This window comes from Mustela putorius, unplaced genomic scaffold, assembly GCF_011764305.1.
Source record: "Mustela putorius furo isolate JIRA1106 unplaced genomic scaffold, ASM1176430v1.1 tig00000083_pilon_pilon_pilon, whole genome shotgun sequence".
NCBI lineage: Eukaryota > Metazoa > Chordata > Mammalia > Carnivora > Mustelidae > Mustela > Mustela putorius.
Window position 1 is genome coordinate 5,714,489 of NW_025421273.1, and position 27,168 is coordinate 5,741,656.

A 27,168-nucleotide genomic window follows, 5' to 3' on the forward strand; every position below is an offset into this window, starting at 1 on the left:
GTTCCCTTGGGCCACGAGAAAGACTAGCAGACCTATCTCTCTGAATGCAGACATTGGCAATAATATTAAAGTTGCTCTGACCCAACTCTGTGACCTGGCTGGGTTAATGATTTCTTTCCCCCTAATCATGTTTCTGTGAAGGAGTTTTCATCATTCTAAAAAGGTTCTGCACTCCTCATAGCCAAAAGCCTGCTCTATTCAGACCCAAGTGTTGGCAGGGTCTTTTTCCTGAATTCACCATGTAGAAGTTGAATTGCTAACAGAGCAAGGCCTCCTGGAAAACAAAGGTCTCCCTGCTTTTACTTACACCCTAGGTGGTTAAGTTCTGATGACAGTAGCTGCTTCTGTCTGACTTATTTGCAATGCCCCCCACACGTTTTATTTGCATCAAACGTTGTCAGGGCAGCAGCACCGGGAGTGAAGACTCATTTACGGTGCCCCATTTATAATTCCACCATCTAGTTTTGTCATTATACTGTGAAAGACAGAGAGAGGTCAGACAGGCAGGATCACATTTAGGAAGGGAATGAATAACCCTCTCTATGAACTCCTTTCGTCTCCATCTTGCTCCATTTACAAGCAGACATTAGCTTTTCCTCGGAAACTCTGAACCCACAGACTATTTCTTCTAAACATGGCGTCCTTTTTTCTAAAACTGATGGCCGTAGATTAACAATCAGATTATTTCTAGGTAGATCCACAAAGCAGCATCTGGGTAGTATAACCACCCGGATAGAGAAAAGCAGTTACTTTTCTGTCTCTGCAGGAGGCACTTGTATCAGGTAACATTTCATTTAAAATCCCAGCCTTCATTACCAGCACAGTAATTCAACCTCCCTTAGAGAGGGATGAGGAAACGATGAGAAATCAACAGTTTTCTCTTCTTTAAAATAGGGAGTGGAGAGAAAGATCACATGGGTAAAAGTATAAACAAAAGTTCACATAACACCCGCGTTCCCTGTAAAGAGAGTGCTGAAATACATTTCTAGGCCCAAAACGGGGCCACTTAGTCCCCAAACGCCAACTCTGGGATCTATACTTATTTCCTTGTTCCTTATTCATTTTCTATTTTTCTCTTCCTTATTCTTTGAAAGAATTCTATAAAAGCCTAGCCTATAAAAGCTTCCTGTCTTCCACCCCATTCTGTGGTTTTGGAGATTCTTTAAAGTAGAGACTGCCCACTTCATGAATTGTTAAATAAAGTCTGCCTATATCACCTAAATTATTTTTTAAATTATTTTAACACGAGTAGCACTTTAGGTTCAGCATCAATAAAATGGAATATTAAGATAATAAAATAATTCAAAGTGAAAAGAGTGAGAAAAATGGAAAACTCTCTCAGCCCTCCAAAGCTGACAGAAGTAGAGAAGGTTTTCTCAACGTGAAGCTGCTGACCTGAATATCTGGTGCTGGGAGCAGGAGAGTGAGCTGGATAGAAGAATATTTTAAGATTCCGTGGGAACAAACGCACGACACTCACAGGCAAAAGAAACTTCATTCAATAGAATTAATCAGATCTCCCTTGTGACTATCTCCACATTCCACATTCCTGATTGAATATTGCTGGGCTCCCAACACTTGGCTCTAGCTGAAAGCTTTTACCACCTCCCCACTTCACTCTGGTCTCTGGGTTACCCTCCCAGTAGCTTGGCTGCTGCCCCAGGGCACCAGAGCTTTGATCCAGGCTGAATAGCCATAGAATAGTTGATTCTGCTACTAACCCTGTGATCACAACTCTGTTCTTCCTTGCCCAGCACCACATTGTGCTTTGGACAAAAATAAAAAGACTTCAAATGTACTGTGTGATTCAAGATTAATACTTACCCACAATGGCTGTAAGAATATTTCTTGAATATACAAATATTTTACACTATATCATTTAGAGCTACAATCTTCTAACACCTTTCAAACGTACTTTGTTTCAAAAGCTAGGTTAAAGTTTTAAAATCCTATACCCTCTTAATTTTCCTCTAATGCTATATTTTCACAATTCAGTGAGATTAATAGGGTAAATACCCTATTTATTTTGAAACATATATTTATATTCCATGCACTAGCTGGAAGGTACGAATCAAAAAATTAAAGAAACAGAAGTAAATAGATTTTATATTAAATGCATTTGTATAATTTTTGAGTTAGTGTGGTTTTGATACTATTTTTATGTTCATAGAACATTTTCGCAGCTAAAGCTCTACAAGTATTAGCTCTATAAATCATTTTTAAAAAGAGATTTGGCTAATTACTCCAAAAGAGTGAAATATAATTTTACTACAATGATTTTGATATTTAAGCAACACTCTTCTACCTTGTGGGCTTTCTTGTAACAGTCATTCCCACTGACTCTTAAGTCAATAAAATTTAATTAGTAAAAAAAAATCACTCTTCTCCATGATTATTGTTATTCAAATTCCTGAATAAAATAAGTCATAAATACAAAGTTCTAATGCATCAACCAGAATGACTATCACAGTTGAACATGCACAAAGGAAATGAACCCAGGGTATAGTGATTTTAATAATCTTTGCTGCATATTTTGTTTTTCAAATGTTGAGGAAATTTTAAAGAATTTGTAAGAACCTTTAATGTAACATTATCTAGTATACCTGATTTCACTATCTTAGTTCTTCCTACCCTGCTTTTAGAATATCATTTTACCTCCTGGGAACATCTCACTTATTTCTATATCTGAATTATTTCATTCTCATAGGAAAGTAGAGAAAAATCAATTAATCACTATTCACAAATACCCTTGTAGCTTCAACTGAAAGGCCTTTTGACAAACAAAAAATTAATCTTTAATTTCTCATGGCACTATTATATTTTCACTGATACAGACTTATAAGTGATTTGTTTTGGTTCTTAATGTCAGTTAGTTCCCTTGCTCAGTTGTAGACCCTAACAGTTAAAACCGGAAATAAAACCATTTAACTCATGCTCTAACAAAACTTATTGTGCTTATTTCTTGTACTTTCTTGAGGCACAAAGACATTTTGCAATGACCAAAACATTCTAACCACTGGACCAGAAAAGTCCTGATAGTAACAGAATGCTAGAAGACCACAAACCCACACGACTCCTTCCCTACCCATGATCATAGGCTGAACACATTCCCACCCCACCCAAGATTATGTGTACCCTGTCTGCTCTCACACTTACCCCCTAACCCCGAACCTCTCCCTGTAAAACTCTAGGTGTCCATCTTATAGGCAGAAAGGTCAGCTGTTAAGGATTGAGCCCAAGGTGCCAGCATCTGAAATAAATTTCTCTCTTTCTCTTTTCCAAACCCTCATTGCTTGAGTTGTTGGTTTCTCTAGCAACAGGTTCATCAGAGTTTGTTCAGCAACGATATTGGCAAGCCCAGCTAGGAGCTTCCGATTTGCCCAGTCCCCTCAGGATTCCCCAAGATGGAGCAGTTGGCCCTGGCAATGTGCACCAGGGCTCCCCATTTGTTTCCTGAGTCAGTGTTCATAACAGATTTTTTGGCAACATTAAGACCTAGATGTGTTTGTTTTTTATATCAGTCTAAATTTAATGGTCAACTTGACTGAAAAACTCAGTTATGCTTACATTAAGCCATACGCACAGTAACTGGCCAGGGGGAGGAAGCAGCACCATCCTTCCCACTTCAAGAAAGGCAGATTGTGCTAGATTGTGACTATTCACACTCTTCGAGCACCTTGCCTGGCACTTAACCAAAGTAAATGAAGGAATCAATGAAACATGCAAACCAACAGATCTAGAGATATCAACTTACCAGCCAGCGTATGCATACATCCCATAATAAAAAGCCAGTGGCAACCCCATAATACTCGCGTCTCTTCCTGAGAAGGCATCTTTAAAGTGATGTGTTTGCCCTGCAATGAGAACAGAAAGATTTTAGGACTTTTCAAAGAATTGTTTATTATTCATATTTTAACCATAAACATGGAGAAAGAAATATAAGGGTTGGGAATGAACTATACTGTTTCAGATTCATATTTCTCATTCCCTGATCATTGTCAGATGCATCTATTAAAACTGTCCATTGTAGAGGAGGAGTCCCCAAAGCATATTGCTCACCATTAATGCTATTTCATATTTCTCTTTTAATAAAATTATAGCAAAGAGCAAAATGGTTCCTGTCTGAGCATGCCTCTACTCTTACAGAGTTTGAGCATGAAAGGAGACTAAAGAATACTCTGTAAGCTATAGTTGATAGGAGTATGATAGAATTCTTTTAACTAAAGATAATATAATGCTTGTGTTGTGGAAAAAGAATTTTCTCTGCCCTCCATGATCCTTCTAGCCGGACTAAGAATCAAACTAACATAAGACAGATTAATTGGAGAAAATCAAATTTAATACTGTACATAAGGGGAACCCCCACAGAGATGGAAATTCCAAAGACAGGGAAGCAATATGATAGTTACATGAACTAAGAAGAGGGGTAGTGTTCTGAGGGTATAAAGAGGAGAAAGAACATTAGCGGGAAGGTAGAAGGAGAGTTTGGGAAAACAAAAGTTGCCCTACTATGTAAGATGAGTCTCTTAAGTAAAGAGGAATCTCTGCTATTAGCTCTCTTCCTAGTATAAGCAGGTAGTTGAGGGGGAGGTAAAGAGCTTTTCCTGAATCTGCTAGGTTTTGATTGCTTTTAACTCAAAATAATGTTCATATCAAAGTGGCCCATCTTGGGGCAGACTGTCTTTGGCATCTACACTTGGAAAGAAATATCAACAGGTCTACTCTCAATGAGAAGGAAGCAAAAAACCCAAGAACCACCTTCTCATATCATTTAACTTTCATTCTGTTTTCTGTTTTCCCCTATAGTCTATTAAGTACTCCAGTGGTACAAAACCCTGTGGACCAAATCTGCCTTCCAATGCTTCTTTTGAAAAATAAGTTTCATTGGCACACAGCCAGGCCCACTTAGTTGTGTTTTAGGATTGATATTATCAGTCTATGGCTGATTTCACTCTGAAATGGCAGAGTTGGGTAGTTGTGACAGAAACTGTATGGCAAGCAAAGTTGAAAATATTTACTGACTGGCCCTTTACAGGGGAAGTCCACTGACTCTTAGAGAATGGCATGGTTTCCTTCTAGAAACACTGAAAAGAAATTATGCTGAATTTTGAAACAGATAGATCTTAGCAAATTTTACATCAGCATGTAGATTGAATGCTTTAATTCATAACATTTTTTCCTATTTTGTGAATCATACTGGGCCTTTTCTTATATATCCTTTGGATGATTAAAAAAATTCAGACTTAGACAATATTCAAAGATAAGCATTAAAAGTCTCTTTCTCGAAGAAAATAGCAAATGAGATCACCCAAATGGGAAATGTGACTTTGCTTCAAAATTGGTCTTCACTCAAGTAAATAAAAGAGGGGTGAGTATATGAAAGATTCAGAATATTTATTACTATGTTATTTTTCTGTAGAAATCATTTTTTTTTTAGTTTAACTGTGTCCCTTGTAATATTTGAGATACACTTATATAAAATAAAATCCATTGTTTATCTGGGGGGAAAAAAGGGTTGGAAGGTAGATAATGTATCTGATTATGATGCTCTCTCTTCACTGAAACCTCAGTTGTTGCCTGGGTTGTACAGACAGCAATTTATATTAATACAATATGTATGAGCTTTGAGACCAAAAATGGAGAAGGTTGAGTTGTACAATAAATAACTTTGCCTCAAAGTATCCAATTCCAAAGTATAGTTCATTTAAGAAAAATGACACAGTGAATTAAAAAATGCCTATTTTACTAAAACATCTCTGTATCCTCATACAGGGGAAATATAAATACTGGAGCTCAGATAAAAACATCTGTTGAATATTCTTTTATCATGACATATGGTCTCCTTGGCCTAAAGAGATAATATTCTAAGAGTAGAGTACTGAATAAGCAATAAGAAAAACCAAACTTTATTAAAGATCAGGTCCTAAAGCATAAATCCTAAAAAAAAATGTCATTTTGAGAGTATTACAGAAGAGAGGCTTTTCTAGACTTCAGGAATATTTTGGATGATTATTACTCTCAAAAATATGAGAGTAATAATATTCAAAGGAAAGTTTTTAACAAGTCCTCATAAGTAAATGCAGAACATACAACTGTTTTCAGGATCTGATTAGAGTGGAAATAAATGTACTCTCTGTATTAGTAAAGTTTTTCTCTTCCTAGAGTTACAAATTAATGTGAGTAATTTGTGATTGAGTTAGACAGAAAGAAAAATCAACATTTTGTATTAATAGAGTAAATATGATTGCTAAGAATATTCCCCAAAATATTAAAATTTTACTTTAAATGTAGTAATATTCTTACAGCTGTTCCCTGTTAGGTGGGCTATAAAAGGAAGCCTGTTCACATTAAACACTGATAGGTATCGTAAGTATTAATTAAAGGATCATTCTATTTTTAGTGTTGAAAAAGATCCAAAAGATACATTATAATCTCTGTTCTTAAGGAATTTGCAATAAAATAACATTTGGGAAACCTCACCTCATCTCACATTCATATATAAATAGGTGGTAAAAAAATGACTACAGTCTTACATTAGACCAAAAAAAAAAAAAAAAAAAAAATCTTAGCTTTAAAGGATACTATATCATCTTTTGGAACCTAAACTAGAACTTAAGTAGGGTCAATGAGTCAGGATCTCTGTATTTTCTAAAAATGGAAAAAATGCCTTACAAAAATGGAAGAAAAGACTAAAGAGTTAGCCCATAAAAAGGAAGCACTAATAATGTTCTCTACATTTCTAAGGGATCAGATAAAATGAGCAGGCCAGCTCTGTGGCAGCCAATGTGAATTAGAAGAGCAAGCTCACATATTCTCTTTAGTGTAAGCCATAGCATTAAAATCTTTATTGTGTTTACTCTGAGTTGGCTGAAGTTGCTGGATTTGATACGACCATTTAGCCCAGAGAGTTCTAAGATCTTCCATTAGTAAATGGACCATAGCTGCTCCCTTTCCCTAACTGCAGAATGACAGCTCTTTCAGTGTTATTGTTTGATGTCTCTATCATCAGCCATGATTTTGCTAAATTTTGGTGTTTCCTTTTGTCTTGTGTAATTTTTCTCCTGCAACTTCACAAAATTTCTCCCTAAATTCCCTTTCCTGGAACAGATCATATCAATGTAAACATTACATACTTAACATGCCCAAGTTATATGTCACTCTTTCATAATTTCATCTCACTTTTTTAATTCCTACTATCAAACCCATTGTTAACTAATCAATTCACCTGGACCTCCTATTCTTCCAACAACTTCCACTGAATCCAAGCAATCACATGTTCCTTCTTCCCTATAACTCTAAATAACATCACCTGCTCAACCATCTCATCTTTTCCTATTTCAACTCTACAAATACTCTCCCAAGATGATATTACATTTCCCATAGAAATGCATATTTTACTTTAAAAATAATGTAACCAAGATGCCCTTCAATGGACGAATGGATAAAGAAGATATGGTCCATATATACAACGGAGTATTATGCCTCCATCATAAAGGATGAATACCCAACTTTTGTATCAGCATAGATGGGAATGGAAGAGATTATGCTGAGTAAAATAAGTCTAGCAGAGAGAGTTAATTATCATATAGTTTCACTTACTTGAGGAACATAAGGAATAACACAGAGGATATTGGGAGATGAGGAGGAGAACTGAGTTGGGGGAAATCAGACTGGGAGACAAACCATGAGAGACTGTGGACTCTGAGAAACAAACCTAGGGTTTTGGAGGGGAGGGGAATGGGAGATTGGGTGAGCCTGGTGGTGGGTATTAAGGAGGGCATGTATTACATGGAGCACTGGGTGTGGTGCATAAACAATGAATTTTGGAACACTGAAAATAAAATAAAATGAAAAAAAAAAGAAAAGAAATAAAAATAATGTAACAATAAAAATTAAGTTTTTACAAGGTTTTTTTTGGTCAGATATTTGATTTTTAGGAATGTTACTCCCGTATCTGCCTCTCCTTCATTCAAGACTATTCTCAAGGTAAAAGTTACAATAGCTATAGAGTAAAAGAATTTTTGGCTATCTTATTTTCCAGTTATCCTTTTTTCTTTAGTCTTTATTACTACTAGTGAATGATTTTAAAGTAAATACAAGGGGATATGGTTATCTGTCATTAAAACTAATGGCAGATTTGTTTTTCCACTTGGAGTTTTCACTCCAAAGCATGCATTTGGAGAGAATTCACTGATGCCTTATTTTGTTGCTTGGCCCAGTCTTAATTCTCTTGTTGCCATTCAGCTGTAAATACCAATGCACCCCCAATGCGGCAGTCTTTCAAATCAATTAGATGACAGTATAGAGTCTAAGTTCCACAAACAGAGACTAATTAAGAGATTCTGCTAGTACAAGTGAAAGTTAGTGCTAGGAAAGATCAAAAGCAGATACGTGTTTTAAAAAGCATTTACTTTCCAGTCCATACCTTTAATTAGCTGCATAACTCCAGGGACTATAATTATCAGAATTGCTGTGAGCTTGCAAAAGGTTAGGAAAATCTGAATCCGGGCACTCCAGCTGACACTCATGCTGTTTAGGACCATCACTACAGCTGCAAACAAACAGATGAAGGTACAGAAGGTGAATTCTCATTGGCATGAAGACATCTTAAGTCCTTGCTATTCACATGCCACCCATTAACCAGCAAAGTTGGCATTACCTGGGGGCATTCTGGAATGCAGAATTTCAGGCACTGCCCTAGACCTAATAGATACTTTTCAACAAGATGTCTAGGTGATTTTTAATGCACATTGAAGTTTGAGAAGCTTGGACAAAACTATCAGACAGTAAAATTTCATTTCTTGGTCTTTGTATATGTCAATAAGAGTGGGCATATACTATAGTTTCCTAGAAGTCATATAAAAATATCTTCTAACCAAATCCTGAAGTCATCATAATATGCAATCAAATTGCTGAACATGACTCTGCAGCTTGGTAAGTCAGGTAACTCTTTCCTACTGTAATGATGTTACACATATGCACCTGCCAGAATGGAAAGGAATGGAGAGACTCAAGAAAGATGTCAAGAATTTGGTTAGGACCTTATTCTCTACTCTCAGAACTAGCCCTAGTGAGCACTCTGGTTTTCCACTCCACCTTCCAATCAGCACATGAAGGAGAGACTTTCAACCTACCCTAAAAAATATAGGCTTCCAAGATGTGTTTAGGGACTTAGACAAAAAGAGTTATAGGTAATGAGTCCTAAAGTGTTCCCGGACTAGGACACCCCTTGAGTGTGAAGCCAGCAGACTTTCTAAATGATGCCATCTACAGTTTCCGGAGTAACATTCAACTATCCACTTTCCCCACATAGTCACCCATGATAACCCAGAGGATAGAACAAGCATTTTCTATCTCTGTATTGCTAGTGTCCATCTCCATGCTTGGCCCAAGAAGATAATCAACACAATTTTGTTGAATGAATGAATGAGTTGGATCTTCAGCTTAAAAATAAACTGTCTTTCAGCTACGAAGGCATGAAATGAATGATGATATTCTAAGACCAGACTTCTATACTCAGCTGGAATGACTTCCAGAGGTTCTTCTAGACCACAGGTTTCAACTTAATGCTCTTTCCAGAAGTTTATATTCATTGTTAGCTCTCCCACCCCTGCCAAAGCTACTTCCTGCAAACTACCTGATGTTTGCAGTTATCATCTATAAGCTTTATTTTTTTAAAAGGTGTATCCCTCTTAAACAAATAACACAAATGTATGAACATATTTCTCAGGGGACAAAATAACACACAAGACTTTTATAATTCCAGGTGCAATAGGAAGTTTTCCTATTATACAGTCATCGATTATCTTCATAGTCTCCATTGGCTTATACAATCACTAGCTCATTTCAGAACTTTAGAATCAGTGCAAATGTTACCAACACATAACATATACAGTAATGGCAAAAATTTTAAAATAACCTCGGGCCCTAAAGGAAGGCTTTTAATGATTTATTATGCAGCCATTTAAAAATCATGGTGCTGCTAGATATGTATTGCATGAAAGGATGTTCATGATATATTACTGATCAGTATAGCAAGTTACAGAGAGAAGGATGAATGGATGGATGGATGGATGGACAGAGAGAGAGAGATAAAGGACGCAAAGACAGAGAGAAATGAAAGAAAAGAAATCTGAAAGAGTCTTTACCAAAACACTAACAGAAGGTATCTATAGATGACCGAATGTTGCATTTTGTTTTATTTTTATTTATTCTTTCTGTATTTAATAATTTTTATAATGAACATGCAGCATTTTAAGTGAAAATCAGTAAAACAACTTTAACTTTTGAAAAATTCAAGGATGGGAAAATAAGAAATCAGAGGATCTCATATAAAGTTAAATAAGGGTTTACTAATGATGAAGTGTTGCAAAGAAGTAATGATGAGAATGATCAGAAAGGCTGGAACCTCAAATGATCTCCATGGAAGGCTAACAGAAATATTTTACCTATGTTTGAAGCTAAACACATAAAGAAAGACAGGTCTATTGTTAATGGCAGAGTGCTTTACTTTATCAGAAGAAGGATAAAAAATAAAATTACTTTTCTTTCTCCAACATAAAACACTTACGTGCTGAAAATAATTTAATGCAACCCTGCTCCCCACTTCATCATCCAGTTATTCTTTTTTTTTTTTCTTTTTTCTATGCAAATGACTCTGTGATAAATGAGTCATCATATGAAAGCATTATTTTTTTTAGTTAAGGAGATGCAGCATTGGCCTGAAAAAAATTGGACTCATGTTCCCACCACCAACAAAAGAGCACTGTTTCCTTTTAAATAGAGCTCCTAAAACCTAAAACACTATTTCTGAAAGTACTTCACTATAGAAAAGAGCTGTTGTATAGAGAGAAAAAAAGGACAAAGGAAAGAGAAAGCGAGAAAGGAAAGGAAAGGAAAGGACAGGAAAGGAAAGGGGAAAAAGGAATGGAAAGGAATAGAGAGGCGAGGAGAGGGGAGGGAGGGGAGGGAGGAAAGTTAGGAGGAAGTGAAGGTGGACACTTAATAATGAGTGGAATGCTAATTATTTGGTACACCCAATTCCAGCTGCGATGTACCTCTATGACCCTAAAGTACATGGCTTAACAAGTAACAAGGCAGCCAGTACAGGGGGACCATGAAGGTCCTCAAGTGACTAGAAATGCTGTTTCATCATGTGTCTTTACACAGAAACTTAAGTCTACATATGTCGCTTATCCAACAATATTGAAAAGGGGCGTTGGGATTCACAAAATGCAAGAGCTTTCTGGGTTTCTGCAACGAATACTATCTATTTTGTTTTTTATAGATTATCTACCCACATTGTAATAAAAGAAATTTGAGTAAGTTCTGTGGTCCCCCCTAGCTTTACTTCCTTTGAATAATAAATGCAAAATTCACACATTAGAAACTATATTTATATTAATTTTGGCCTCTTTTTTCTTACCAGAATAAAAATACAGGGAGATATAATTTTTAATTACTTATTTATAGTGCAGTTTTCTAAGACTGAAACCCAGCCATAAAAGCTATATGTATAAATACTGGAGACAAGAAATACATATTGGAAGAGAGCTGTTTCTGAAGAGGATCTTTAAGGAAATGTGAAGGACTGGACTGGCAAGTGTTTCCTTTTGTACTTCTATAATTCAAGTCTGTCTTTGGATTTGTTGAGTAAGATTACTGAGCCTGAATATATGGGTTTTTCTCCCAGATTCAGGTTCTCTCTGGCTTCTTACTTCTGACTCCTTCATGCTAAATTGACAAAATATATGGATACCATAGGTAAGCCATGTGGTGGGTTAAAGTGATAATTCCATGGTTTTTTTATAACAGCTGCCTGGGTTACCTTTCTCTTTGTTAGCAGTCATTTCCTGGATGTATTGATCTCAGAGAAGATAAACACCTCTAGCCATAAACATCTTTATAAAGGACAGACAGTCTATATCGAGGATCTTGATATTAAAAATAAAATTGGTAAGCATTACATAATTGTAAACTGTTATTATATGGCAGGCATTGTATAAGGACTTTACATGGAAAATGTTATCTAGTCCTCATCTCCCTATGATGGGGACACCATCATTGGCTTTAGCTTCCAGATGGGCAGCTGAAACTTGGGTTAGTATTTAACAGGCTTACATTCACACAGGTAAGCATAAAGATAGGACTGGAGCCTAGGTAAACTGATATCAGAGTCCACACTTTTATTCCAAGCTCACAAGTAACAATAAGGAAGTAGCTCAAAAGACACACATGATCTCACTAGTATACCTCGTTCCTTCAAACTCCTAGTGGCCCTGCCTCTCTGCTAAGATACATGATTATCTTGGCTAGGATTTCAAGATACTTTGATCCTACATTTTATTTGTCATCCTCCTGAAGGACATGGTTATTGATTTTCAGTGCTTATATATTTCAATACCAAGTATACCTACCTAGGTATGGTAGAAAAGGGGTGGGTAGAGCCAGACTTCAGAATATTTAAGCAAAACCACTCCACATGCTGTATTTGAAATGCTGGCCCAGAACGGATCCTTCATTTTCTTTCATGTAATTCAATGATGCCAGGAAAATGGTATGGAAAAAGCAAGTACAGTGATATAGAATTTTTTATAATGCAGCCTCAAGTGTTCTTTTCTTTGCTTCTTCTAATTATTCCCGCCAGGCGTGAGAAGCAGGGTGGAGCTCTTTACTCACCTATACCCACAGTCAGTGAGGAAGGAAATGGTGCTCAGAGACGGTTAGGAATGGATCTGGGATGAGATTTCATATTTTAAAGAAAGTATTTTCGTTATAATATTTTGCCATTCAAGTGTATATTATATAGGGAAGAGTTTTAGGAGACCAGAACAAAAGATTGGATATCATTTTACATATCGAACATCCTTCAGTGCTTGCCAAAGCTCCATGGGCAGGGAAACTTGCTGGTGTTGCACGGGTGTGAGGTTCAGACTGGGCTAGAGGAGAGCACCTTATGTGAATGTATAAGATGTCCCAGCTAGACTTCCCTGTGCCTGACATCTTTACCCAAATGGATAGGAGTTCAGATAAGCAAAAACTTTCCATCCTTATTAAACTGACAGAGTACTTTCGAGTACTTTCAACAAAGGGCAGATAAATGAGTATTTAGTAACTACCCACTCCTACCCCACTATCATTTCTCAAATGGCTGGTTAACATTTCACAAAACCTGAAATCCCCTTTTTTTCCTGTGACTTGATTCTAACAAGATCCTTCAGGTTTACACTTCTTCTACACTTGAACTAGAGATTGCAAACTACCACAAAACCTTTCTTCCCCTAAGAAATACAAGGAAGCAATCCAGGAAATTAAACTCTGTTTCCATACCTGACTAACCTTCCATCCTTCACAGGCAGAAAATCACTGATACTCACTTTCAGGAATACAGAATAGGAGAGATTTGCCCCAGGTAAATTTCTCCTTCTCCATCTCCATATCCACCCTGTTGCTCCATTAAAGCTAAATTCTTCTTATAGAAGGTCTCACTCTCCCAGTGAGGCCACTGACTTACATTACCTACCACTGGGTCATACCAATTCCTTGTTTTCCCTTTCAGTGCTTCTAATTTTAGAAATATATTTCCTCAGCATCTCAAGCTTGCAGACTTAGAGAACATTAAAATATATAAGCTAATGTTATAATAATGGCAAAAATGAAGAAAATGTTCAGGTTCATTCAAGATTTACTCAGGCTTTGTGAACTCTTCCATCACGAATCTCTACTACAAGAGTTTGGTAGACCACAACTTGCTTAGTTAGCCTCACCTATAATTGCACTAAAATTTTGCTTTGAACAGTTTCCATTTTCTCCTCCAAAATACAAATTTTCCCTTCAAAAAGTTAATAGCACTGGGATAAACAAAAAGAATCATCCAGACTCTTTCATGTAGTAGTATGTCATGACTATCTGTCTCATTTGAAGTCCAAATTAGGTAATATTTGCAGACTTGTAAATGTTTACATAAAATCTACTGAAACTTTGCTAATTCTTTTATTTAAGTTGATAAATACATAAATACATTGTGCCTAAAATAGATATAGTTTTTAAAACTTCTATTGTAAATATACAAACCTCCCAAAAACATTATCTCTATCTTCTTTTCAAATATAATGATCATGGTATGATTCTGCCTCAGTGATTTGAGGGACAAGAATATAATGGTTATAATAATGACTGTTAGTCCAAGTGGGAGACCAGATTTATCAAGAACTTTATACAGATAAGGCATTTTGCAAAAGGCCTTAAAAATCTGACATAATTTCATCTTTCTGCAGTCATCTAAGACAGATTATCTTTTCACAGATATTTTACCAATAAATAAAAGTAATGCTTAAGAAGTTTTAATATTTAGCTCCAAGTCACAAAACTAAGAAACTGTCACAAATAAATTTCAATTCCAGCCTGTTTGCCTTCAAAGCCAAAGCTGTAACTACTATGCTAAGACAGTTCATCCTACAAAAGCTCATGGTATTAGATCCGAAGATTACATTGAACAAATTCTGTTTAATTTACCACCATTGTCCTACTGCCTGAGAAAACTGAAGATATGTAATCCTCCAGGTTTAACAAGTAGATTTTTCTGTTAAAGAAAAATTCTTCGACCTCTTCTCATAGAATCAGTCAGTCAACAAATATTTATTAAACACAAGTACCACACACAGAGCCATGTGAAGGGCTAGAAATACAGCAGTGAAAGGGCCCTTGGTCTTATGGAACTGCCAATGGTGTTTTCTCACAAGAGTATCAATAGTTACCATTTTGCAATTTGTTCTTAAGAAATTGCAGGCATTACCCAAACCACTATACATATGCTGTCTTGGTTAATATCATTTAATCCTCACAAAACACCCTATGAAGACTCCGGTGGATTTACAGGTAAGAATACTGAGGTGTGGAATGGTTCAACGAATTGTCCTTGAGTCTCACATCCGTAGTGTATGTTAAGGGCATGATGAGCTAAGCTTGCCATTACCTCTCCAGAACTCAGAAAGGTCTATCTCGAGTATTTTTCTTTGTCTTTCTTCAAAGATTTCACAGAATAATAGTGTGTGCATGTTTAGTGGATAAAGTAGCAAATCCAGAATGAGCCTAATTTCAAAAACATATGTATCTACACATAAGATATTTTTATATGTAATTAACTCTTTCCTGTAAACAAAACACTCACCTCTCTACTGGCAAATGCGCATTGTTCTCTTCATTGTTCTACTGAAACACTTTAGCCATGCATAACTGAAATTTTCTTCAAGAGTACCCAATTCAGTTATTCTTGTGTTGTTTACTATTTCCAGATAGTTCTTATTCAAAAATGACCATACTGATTCTTAAAACTGATTTAATTAGCACCTGGTCTTAATTTATTGTTTCCCATAATATTGAAAGGCGTGGCTTCATATCACTTATGTAATGCTATGTATTTTCCTCTTTTATTTCTTTCAAAAATTGCCTAATATTTGGGCACATTGATAAAAATGAATAAATTCCCAATCTGGAGACCTAATCTAAGAAGTGGTACTAATAATCACATATTAAAAGTAGAATTTTATCATGACCATCAATGGACAGCTAAAACTACAACACTGAGGGTGACAGTCTGCTAACACTATAAAATGCACAAATACAACATACACAACCTACACATGAACAGCACTCCAGGAAGATAAGAGAGTTATCATTCAACATATTATCAGTGAGGAAGGATAAATTTCGAATTCAAAAATCCATAAAATCGTTGGGTTTTCATCTTTAAATTTCTACGAATAAGGTGGTTTTTGTTTGACCATCTCAGAAGGTTACCCATCATATCTATTGATCCATTGCAAAACTAGCATGTAATGTAATACCAGGGATCACTCTGAATACTTATTTTTTTTCTTTATTTTCCAACATGAATTTGTCAAGGAACTGAAGCCAAAGGAGCAGGATGTGGAGAGCAGTCCCATCATGCAAAAAGTTTACAGAAACTTTGTCATTAATCACTTGTGCTTTTTTTTCTCCTTTCCTTATTTATATCAATGATACTCACTTATGCCCACAGCTGTAATGAGCTTGATTGCAAGTTCAGGAATTTCACATTGAATAAAAAAGGGTTCCAGAATGTAGCGTCCAAAGGCCAGAGAAATCACAGCAGTGGCTGCCGGGCTGGGAAAAAACAAACAAACAAACAAAAAAATAGGTTAACAAAGGAAAAAACAAATAGCATCCTCATTAAACTTTTTCTATCTTGAGGTAATGTTATTCAACATAAAGAACATGTTAAATATAAAATCCTGTAATTTTCCAAACTTTGTATTTGATTAGGTTGTCACAGACATTCCAAGTAAAATATGGCCTATAACATTGGTGGTTAGTTTAAACTTCTCAAATGCATGAAAGCAAGACTTGGTCCTATCAATTTTGTCCCTGCTTTCCTAGATCTGACTTTTTTTCCCCCTTAAAAATCTAGTTTATTATTTGAGATCCTGATGGAGCTGGGCTTTACAAGAAGCAGTCCTCTCAATAAGTCAACAACTAAACTCCAGCCGCAAGCACAAATGGGGTAAGGGTACAGTGCTAATGAATGGAGCATGGTCAGGAGAATGAATACAAAACCCAACTTCAGAAATTATTATTCATAAGTGCTCATTGAAAATATATGCTTTTGATCTTGACATTGTATTCTTCCTATTTTTTCCAGTACAAAAACTTGAAGAGCCAAGTGATTATTCTTAATTTCATAGAAATATTCAGATGCAAAGTATAAGTTAAAAAATAGAAATGCTGTTATGATTTTACACAACTGAATAAATACCCAGAGATAAGAAAATTAAATAAGTTCAGGTCTATAATAAAAGAGGTAACAAACCACTCTACTTTAATTCTTCAAATATTTCTAAGAGAAAATTGCATGTGCCTTTACATTCACTTCTATAAGAATGCATGCTCTTTAGATACACAGGTAAATTCATGGAATTATCTAATTTCTCATACCAATCTTCACTTTCAGCTTCTCTTCTCATAGTTACTCAGCACCCATGCTCAATCCCTAGATTGTCAGAAAAACCAACCACCATTATGTTCCAAGGTCAGCCTGCTTGTACTAGACAGCACCATATATTTTTTGATTTTCTTTTTTTCCTAAAGACCCTCTCCTCTTCCACCCTCAAAAGATGATTTTTCTTATTCTTCATCATTTGCAAATTTTTAATGTATAAATTAAAATCTGATCACATCATTTTAGTGCTTTCAAAACATGCTCAGGATATGCAAAATCCTTTAGTTACGGCTCCATCTGGTCTAAGCTTTCCCTTCCTCTTGGTTTGCTTCTTCCCACTAGAAGGAGCTGAATACTCTTTGCCAGGAGCCCCTGCGACTTATTGACAATTTTTTTATACCTCATATCTTTGTTCAATCTTTTTATGTTCAAGGAAGTTCCTTTAATCTTCCGATTGGGTGAGAGTTCCATGAGTACACCCTCTTACCGAGTCTCATGGTTTCCCTTTCATGGTCCTGATCACAGTAGCAACTTTATCCTCAGTATGTGATTCTTGATTGATAACTATTTCCCTCATGTGACCCTGAGCTAAATGAATTCCAGACTCTGTCCATCTTTTTTTTTTTTTAAGCCTTTATTTATTTATTTGACAGAGAGAGACACTGTGGGAGAGGGATCACAAACAGGGGGAAGTGGGAGACTGAGAAGCAAGCTTCCAGCCAAGCAAGGAGCCCAACATGGGACTCGATCCCAGGACCCCAGGATCATGACCGGAGCTGAAGACAGATGCTTAACGACTGAGCCACCCAGGCGCCTCTAAGATTCTGTCCATTTTAATCACTGTTTTATTCCCAGTGTTTAGTACAGTATCTATCCTAAGTAGAAAACCAATAAATATTTAAATATGTGGTTAATGCTTAAGTTCAATCTAATGACCTCTGCTATGTACTGATGTATGATTTTTTTTTTCTTGAAATCTATGTTCTACAGGTTATTCCTGGAAAGTCTGAATCATCATTTTAAGTATTTAGACACCATGGGTGCTGTCAACAGATGAGAAATATTAAAGTACCTAGGCATCTTGTCAATCCTCAAGACATTCATTATTCTGCTTATTTGGAAGACCAACCAAGCACTGTGAGTCCCTTATTACAAAGCAATAGATGAACCCTTCATAATAAGCTTCTAGAATATATCTAGGTTATTTCCTCTGTCAGTACACACACACACACACACACACCAGAAGCAGATCTTTTGCAGTTAAACTAAGGTTTAATTATGTGCTACTTGGGAACAGGAATTGTGGTTCATTCCACTTTAAGATCTCTTTAACATACCACTAAGCAAACTCAGTAGCTGTTTAAGGAATGAATAAATAAGTGAATGAGCACTGTATCTGTACTACTGTGAACAGAGAGATTGTGTTCATTATGATGCTAAGCAATGAGCCAAAGCCATGCAACAAATACATAGCTGAAGAGGAATTCAAGTGCAGCTATATCAGGCGACAAAGCCCACCATCCTGATAGGCCAGTGCTCAGAATAAGTAGTGTCCTCATTTGAATACTGAGAATGTTGTATTCAAAATATTGAAACTTAAACTTTTGGTCAAAAAGAACTAAATTACTTGAAAATAATTTAATATTGCCACTCAAAAAGAATTTACTGTGATACTCAAGACACTGATTAAGAAGTATAATGGTTTCAAAAAGTGTGAGTTGGTTTTATGTACTTCAAATACCTGCAGTTCTGATGGGAGAAACAGAACATAGACACCTGGAAATACTAAGTAAGAATACAAGATATGCTGAATGTCAAAGAAGGAGACACTGCATTTTTTCAGAAGAATTAAGAGAGAAAAGAAATATAAACTACGGTGAACAGGAAATGAACTGTGGAAAAGACAGGATTTAAGTTAGCCTTTGAAGAGTAGTATTCAAATAAATCAAAAAAGAGCTGAAGGTATATATCCCTGGCAAACCCCAGATTTTAGAAAAGGACAAAAATACTTCTATATCATTATTCCATTATAATGAGTTTAAAATAATGCTGAATTGTCTAAAATGAGAACAGACTTATAGGAGTAAATACTATTCTAAGCTCTTTGTTAGAAAAGAGATACCTACGACTATAAAAATCATGCTTAGTGTCAAATCGATACTTATTAGCTCCGCATTTGCCCCTTCTGCCCCAAGTGTTAGGATAAAAGCTCACAGGAGCTCTCAGCTGCATATGTCTGATAAGTTTACAGTAAGAGCAAGTTTCTCCAGCTATTTCTGTTAAACTCTGCAATCAGAATGTCCAAGTCACATTTTATGGTAGCAGTCAGCCTTAAGAAACTATGATACTCTACACTTCTCAGATGACATCAAAGATTTCCCACAAAGGTAAAAGAAATTTGCTATTCAGAGTGACTTAGCACTATTTGGTTTGAATTTAAGCCAAGATAATTAGAAAGAAGAATGTATCTTACAACAATAAAATTTTTTTTCGCAACTATAGTTCACTGATTTGCCTAACATGAGGAAGTGAGTCACTCAAGCTTTGTTTTGTTTTGTTTTTTATAAAGTAGTAAACTCAGTGACACATTAAGTTGTTAGGCACAGAAGTTTCCTGGTCACGATACAGTGAAGTTAAAGAACGATGTAATCTACAAGAAGAAAACTATTAGCATAGCATTCAATTTTGTCTGGCCAGCCAAAAGGTATGATTTATCAAGTCAGATTTTCATGCTTCAGATCCTTTCAGGTCAACATATTTTCTAGAAATGTCAGAGAATAATTGAACATTAAAGAAAATTAGTTACCTTAAAAGTCTGGCATGGTTCGAGAACTACTGCCAGTGACAAAACTGCATAAACACAATAATTGACAGAGGTATTTCATACACATTTCAAACCCTGAAACAGACATGTCTACAACATAGTCACATGACATGCAGATTCCTAATCAGTTAAAAATAATTAAGATGATTTAGAAAGGGTATAATAAATGGATTTACTTTTCCTTAATTTTTTTTTCTTATTTATGCTCTTACCGTATTATGAGCAGTTCTACCCAGACTCGTACAAAAGCTGGTAATGGGCCAAAGACCTCCAGGATGTATGTATAATGACCACCAGATTTCTTTATACTTGTTCCCAACTCAGCATAGGACAAGGCTCCTGTGAAATGTACATAATAAAAAGGTACAAAGTTAAAATAGTACCAAGTCATCCAGTAGTAGAATTTATATAATAATGTTTATGTTATATGAGATGTTGTGACATCATTTGGTATGAATGAGATCCTTATTTCAAAAGAAGAAATAGTCATTTGATTGTTAGAAGCCACCAAAATCTTTTTGTATCTTCCTCATATTTGGGATCGAGTTCATTGTATTCAAACAGTATAATTTTGTTTGCAATGGTAAAGATAAACTTCTAAAATAGTACCATATTATTAAGAATTTTTAATCTCAAATCTGAGGAAAAGTGAAGATAGATGCCAGTAACACTAACCTATTTTTAAAGTAACTCACACCAAGACAAGGAAGTGTCTCAAATTGACCTCATTATATTAAGAATCCTTTTAATGATATTTCTGTTGCACATCAAAATTAACAAGATTAATTTGTTCTTCATAAAAATATAGACTCTAGGCCTTGCAAGACCTCACTTAATTTGTAGGATATGGTTCATCAACAAAATGAATTTTGACTCCCATATTCTATTTCTAGAAAAGGTTTTATTGGACTTTTTTGAAGTGCACACTTCTGGGTTGTTGAAATAACATACTGCTTAAAAGAGATGCTATAACTTACGTATATTAGGTAAAATTAATTATAAACAGCTAGCAATTTCAGCATTTATCAATACAATTTACATGGACCTGAGCAAGTTACATAGCCTCCCCAAAACTATATTTCTTCCTTGGTAAAAGGAAAATCTCGGTTCTCACCTCATAAGAGAGTTGTGTGTATATATGTGATAATGGGCTCCAAAGACAGTACTGGGCCTGATACATTGAGGACACCTCATGAAATATACTTATTAATTTGAGTAACTAACTATCAAGAAAATGACAAATACATCTTGATACTATGTAAAAAATTCTCTTCATATTGCAAAGTACTCAAATGTAGCAAAATTTTTGGCTGAGCTACTTCAGAGTCTGAAAGTGTGGGAAATTATTATTGATCAGAAAAGCTTTAGGCAGAACTGTCCAAAAGGAGCAAAATTTGGATATTCAGTGGAATCTTACTATCATTTATCCTATTCTTGAACTTAGCTCTGTATCAGAATCACCTGTAAGTAAATTTTTATTTAAATACACATAAGGAATAAGGCCCCACACCTATTCTCTACCAAGTGAGTCCATATCTCCAATAGAGGGATCCAGAGAAATCTATTATTTTAAAATTTGTACAGATGATTTTAAAGGTAACTAATCTACAGTTTGATATTGAGGATCACTAATATAGCTTGTTTATTTGTAACTACCTGCAATTTACTCTGTTAGTAACCATGTTGGTAGTCTGTACAAAAAAAGCTTCCAATACAAAATGTTATTGGGAAGTCTTAAGTACCTCACAATTTATTGCCAGAGAATCAATACCTAACCTGTGTATGCTTTGCTGAAACTCCAGGATAGTTGCCCTAGATTTAAATAGAGTTCTGGAGGAATGAGATTTTCATTGAAAAGTCCAAGCTCCATAACCATTTTACCCAGATGAAAAAAGTGCAGAACAGGATGTAAAGATCCATGTACTGTCCCTGGCTTTAAAAAAATTGTAAACCAAATACACAGATTCTTTACTATTAGTCCCAGAGTTCTAGAGTTTTAAGAAAAAGATTTGTTTTCCTTACAGTTTACTTTGCTTCCTGTTATAAAGGCACTCCTGTCAAAAATTCCTAGGAATTTAAATGACAAAATGTAAATATAGATAAGTAGATTAATCCAGGAGCATGCGCCCTGTGATTAGTAACCAAAGAATATCAGCTCAAGTGTCACCAAGAGAGTCCTTTTAACTTTTTTTTTCCCCTGAGCATCTGAGTTGGTATACTTACACAGAACCATATTTTCATAGCATAATAGCATTTTAACTAGTTCAATCCTCAGACCAATCCATTTTATTATACCTGAATAACTTTATTTTGTACACACATCCAATCACAGAGTAGGAGCTGCATGTATAGAAGTATGAAAAGTCCAGGAAATTCGTTATGTTTTTTCCTATTAGACATCGATTTATTCTCAATTTACCAAGTATTTGTAGACAATTAAAGGTTAAAGGTGCACAAAGTCATTTAAAAAGCACAAGAGTTAGGTTTCTGTTTGTCTATTGATGGGCATGCTAGACCCACACAGAATACCACAAACTTTCTAAAAACTGAAAAACAATTCTTCTACAGATCTTTCTATACTAAGGCTCTGTTTTGACAAGTTTTCCTTGAAATACTTTCTTCCTAACAATGGATATTTAGGTTCTCTAGATGAACACCCAAAGTAACAATTAAAACATGACAAGGCCTTAAGAATGGAAGGATGGGTACACATAGGACCAAGAGATAGGACTCAGCCCTAGAGTTAGGGCAAATCTTTGGGTTAATACCTTTACAGAGTAGAGCCTTTTAGAATTAAAACACACTAGTTGCCACAAAAGAGCAAATATATCTTAGACATTTACTGCACAGTGTAAGCAAAACTTAAATATTTTTGACCATCCACCAGTTTTTGTCACCTCTATAACTACCTCAGGTAGGTTTCTAGTAATTTGCCGACCCCATAAAAGAGATTTATTATTTGCTATTAACATCAATCAATAAAAGAGATCTAGATTTGGAAGCAAAATTGATCATCATACTTCTAGTAGTAGTTCTGTTCAGACTGACTTGGCAGACAGGTAGACAGGTGAACAGGTTATCCATGTCCCTGAAGACCCAGTGAACTATAAATGAAGGAAACAGAGCACAGCAAGCTAACACCCAATTCCAATTTTACTCTTCATACTTTAAAAGTTTACAAATGTTAGGGAGAGATGAAAGATTGAAAAAAAATTGAAATATGCTCAGACCCTTGCAATATTCCCACCTATCACAGGAATCAAGTTGTGTGCCAACACACACTATATCATGGCAAGGACTGTTGAGAAAACATTAGGAACTGACAAGCACGCGAGGTTAAAAAGTTAAAAAGACTGCACCCCATCACCCCTGGTTTGTTTTGGCAATAAAAACACGATAACACTGAATGCTGAATGCTCAGTTCTGTGTCTAAATAGGCCACGCTGGGTTTCACTTCACAGGTGTTTCATTCAGCGTGCCGGCTTCCAAGACGCCTCAAACATACGTAAGGAAGCATACTGCCTGGTAGATTTTACTGGGTCATCAGTTCGCATTCGTTCTCACCGCCACAGGGAAGTCAGAAACAGTCTGTCTTAGTCAGGAAAAGGGACTCCGGGCTGCAGGAAGGAAGGTGGTGGAATTCAGGGTCCTGCCAACAGTGAACACTGTGTTTGGGCAGTTCGCACACTTAAACAAAAATCAGAAAGTTTGACGTAGTCTGTGCCATTCATCCACTCCTTAAAAATGACTCTTTGCTTTCTCAGAAAGTAAACTGCCCAGCACCACAGACATACCCCCCCCCCCCGGAGAAGAAGCTGCACTCACCAAATAGTGACAGGACCCCACAGACTGTCCAGATAATCAGAGACATGCCCACGCTGCCCGTGTTCTGGAGCACGCCCTTGGGAGAGATGAAGATTCCTGCTCCAATGATGGTGCCAATGATGATGGAGATGCCCCTCAGCAAAGTGATTTTCTTCTTCAGCACCACTTTCTCCTCCCCAGGGAGCTCCTTGCCACCCAAGGAAGGCAGCTTCCCATTAACATTCCCCTGCAGGTAACCTCCACTGGAGATGGTGGACACGACAGGCTTTCTGACCATTGTAGTGACACACAGGAAAAATGAAATGGAGGAAAAAAAAATAAAAATAAAAACCCCAAACTTTCAACTTTGTGTCTCTTGGTGGGACTGACCAAACCTCTTCCTCTCTGCTTTCAGACTGTCTCTTTCAGCGCTATTGTGTTCACAGGTAGGAACTCAAAGGTGTATTTTCTCCTTCACAGCTATCTAATTACTCCTCAGAAAACACCTGTGTGTTCATGGTGCTCCCGCTCCTCCACCACCTCAGACTACCTCTGCTGCTGCGGCTGCTGCTACCGCCCTATGATTACAGACCAGCTCAGCTTCCTCAGGGGCTGGTATTTAAGCTCCTGCCTGTCACACCAACTTATTCCAGCTTAATGATGATGCAAATTCTCCAGGTTTGCATCAGCCACATGAGAAGGCTCCAGCATTACTCAGCTCTTTAAAAAAAAAAAAAAAAAAAAACAGCATGTTGCTCAACTGACCTAAGCTTTTCAGAGAACAAAGCACACACTTTAAAGGGATCTTAACCAATCCAGAAGTAGTAAATTCGGAACAGACTTTCTCAGAGATTTAAAGCAACTCCTAGTGAGGGACAAAAGCTCTTCATGCGAAAAGAAAATGAAAAATGAAACAGGAAATGATCACTGCTTTGTGAGGAGTTTCTTTTTTAACTTACGGGTGAAACATATCACATGCAACTACTTTGATAATAGAACACAACCCAAAGCTGCATTGTTTGTGACAAAAAGTTTTTAGATTTCATAACATTTCCTGCTGAGGTTTTTTTTTTTTTTTTTTTGGTGGGGAGAGGGTATCTGAGTAATACAGTCAAATCTAGTTTTTACGAAGCTAGGATGATTCTGCATAGCTGCTGTCGTGCACAGAGCAGTTGTGAGACTTACTCAACATTAAAAAGATAAAAATGATTTCTTGCTACCTGTAATAAATGTATATTTAAAACCACCACCTGAGTGTAAGAGATTTAAAAATCATAGTGACTCCAGAAAATAGCCATTTTCTGATTCTCCTAAACTCTAGGTGATCCCCAAAACTAAGTCAAAGATACACATTCTTCATTTGCATGTTGTTTCATTGAATTTCCAAAAAAATCAATTTCAAAATTAAGCAATGATTACAATGACATAAAACTATGCATATAGCAAAAACCTGAAAAGGAACACATAGAATAATAGTTTTGGAAAATGTGATATGTATGATTTTTTTTTCTAAAGTGTATAAACTTTGTTATATCATGATTATAAATTTAAAATGAATTGGAAGTGTAAGTTAATGTTAAAATGTGCTGTTAAAATTCTTAAAACAGTAAGAAAGACAAAACATTTTAAACCCCACTAACTTTCCTAATTTAGTGTCCATAAAACAAACACCAAAAAAAAAAAAAAAAAGAAAAAAAATCCTAGATTCCTTTTGGCTGTGGTTATACACGGTTTCGGATTCAGTGAGAATTTAACATTATCATTACCCTGAAGCTACATTTACAAACACCATTAAATACACTTCTAAATGTCTGAACAGGAATAACAAACAAAAAGTGTGAGAGAGAGGTGGAGATGAGGTGAGTGGGAGGTTCAGGAGGGTGCAGGAAAGAAACAGCCACTAGGAAAGTTAGCACAGAGAAGGTCAGAATCATTTCTGTTATTTTGGCACCTGAGAAAATTCTACCACCTCCAAGCTCTTCCATCCAAATAATTGAGCCTTTATCACTTCCTTTGTATATTATCACACCTAAATCCTGTCTAATTTGCTTTGGGTATTTCAAGTCAGGGTTTTTATACAGCCAAAATAAAAAGTTTTTCCCAGCTGTTACACTTTTCATAAAGTAAAAATGGGTAGTTTCCCTCATTCAATCTGTGGACACTTCTATAAAAAAGGAAGCTAAGGGAAGATTCTTCTTCACTTCTCCTCTCCCTACCTGTCTTTCCCCTCACACAAGTGAGGAGTGAGCTTTCTGTTTCCCCCCAAAAGAGAACTGATTAGTGCTGAAGAAATATAAGTTAAAATTAGAACACTAGAAATCCCAGGGAATAACTTTTTATCTTTACCTCACACGGAATGACACTTTGATTTTAAATTTTGTGCTAAATGACTGAACTAATAAATTGAGACTACAACCCCACTCAGACAGGAAGTCAGGTAAATTCTAAAAGAAGAAAAATATGTTCTTTTAATATCAAATAACTTTGTCCTCTTTTGTAGTATTATGAAAAACTTGAAGTTTGACTAATGACCAAAAAGACTGTACTATCATATAAGAGAGCCATATTCAAAAATTTTGCAAAGCTGCAGATAATCACCAAAGACACAACATACCTCTTCCGACCACCCACATATTTGCAGAAATTTCAGGTTCTAAGGAAAATGTTGAGTAAACATCAACATTAACGAACTCTTCTAATCTACAGTCTTAAACTTTGTAAACTAAGAATTTATAGTCTTCAAATACGTGTGTATCATAAAAATGACTCCTAAGCCAGTACATTTATATTCCTCCTAATTAGGCTTCATTTTAAGCATTCCTGTCAAATTAGTGCTATTCACAAATATTTAGCTAGTGCTTTCTATGCACAATGGATACCCCCAGCTCTCTAAAAGTATCTTAGGAAAAAAACAAATGTGATATACTGTGGTTGGTTCCCTTTTCTGGTAATAATTTCTGTCTCATGATTATAAATATGTGCATGTAGGGACGCCTGGGTGGCTCAGTTGTTTAAGTGGCTGCCTTTGGCTCAGGCCATGATCCCAGCATCCAGGGAGTCCCACATTGGACTCCTTGCTCAGCAGGGAGCCTGCTTCTCCCTCTGCCTCTGCCTACCACTCTGTCTGCCCGTGCTCGCTCTCTCTCTCTCTAACAAATAAATTAAAATTAAGAAAAAAAATCTCAAAAAAATAAAAATAAATATGTGCATGTAATGGCCAAAAGTAATCCTCTTCCTGGCTGCCAGGTATAAATGTAACCTGAGCCAGGACATTACTAAACAGAATGAGATTTATCTTTCCTCAACCAGTGAAAGTGACTCAGAACAAATGGTGACCATGTGCCCTGCCATGTTGAGTAAGTCCTCATGAAACGAAAGAGAGTATGCAGAGATGAGAGACACTTTTAAAGTCCTGAATCATCAAGGCCTGATTTCATTCCAAAGGGACCCAGGTTGGCTCGAGGTCCTGAAGATTCTCCTTCAATTCTAGAAGCTACATAGTTTCCTTGTTAGATATGCTACTTCACACCACACACACAAAACAGTGACATGGGTAGAGCTAAAG

General features: G+C 36.1%; 1 protein-coding gene across 2 annotated transcripts in view; it reads right to left on the reverse strand.

Annotated features, from left to right (window-relative positions):
* The window catches only part of SLC7A11 (solute carrier family 7 member 11), a 74,626-nt gene extending 50,304 nt beyond the window's left edge, over positions 1–24,322 (reverse strand). Inside the window, exons 1-6 of one of the 2 annotated variants that reach the window (XM_045069780.1) lie at positions 23,625–24,322; positions 22,820–22,903; positions 20,012–20,138; positions 16,028–16,143; positions 8,426–8,551; positions 3,755–3,854 (exon numbers count right to left, since the gene is read on the reverse strand). In XM_045069780.1, coding sequence (XP_044925715.1) covers positions 3,755–3,854; positions 8,426–8,551; positions 16,028–16,143; positions 20,012–20,138; positions 22,820–22,903; positions 23,625–23,901 — 830 coding nt within the window. In that variant the 5' untranslated portion in view covers positions 23,902–24,322. The remainder of the gene's footprint in view (positions 1–3,754; positions 3,855–8,425; positions 8,552–16,027; positions 16,144–20,011; positions 20,139–22,819; positions 22,904–23,624) is intronic. The other variant, XM_004768509.3, reaches the window with a different exon arrangement.
* Between the last annotated feature and the right edge of the window lie 2,846 nt (positions 24,323–27,168).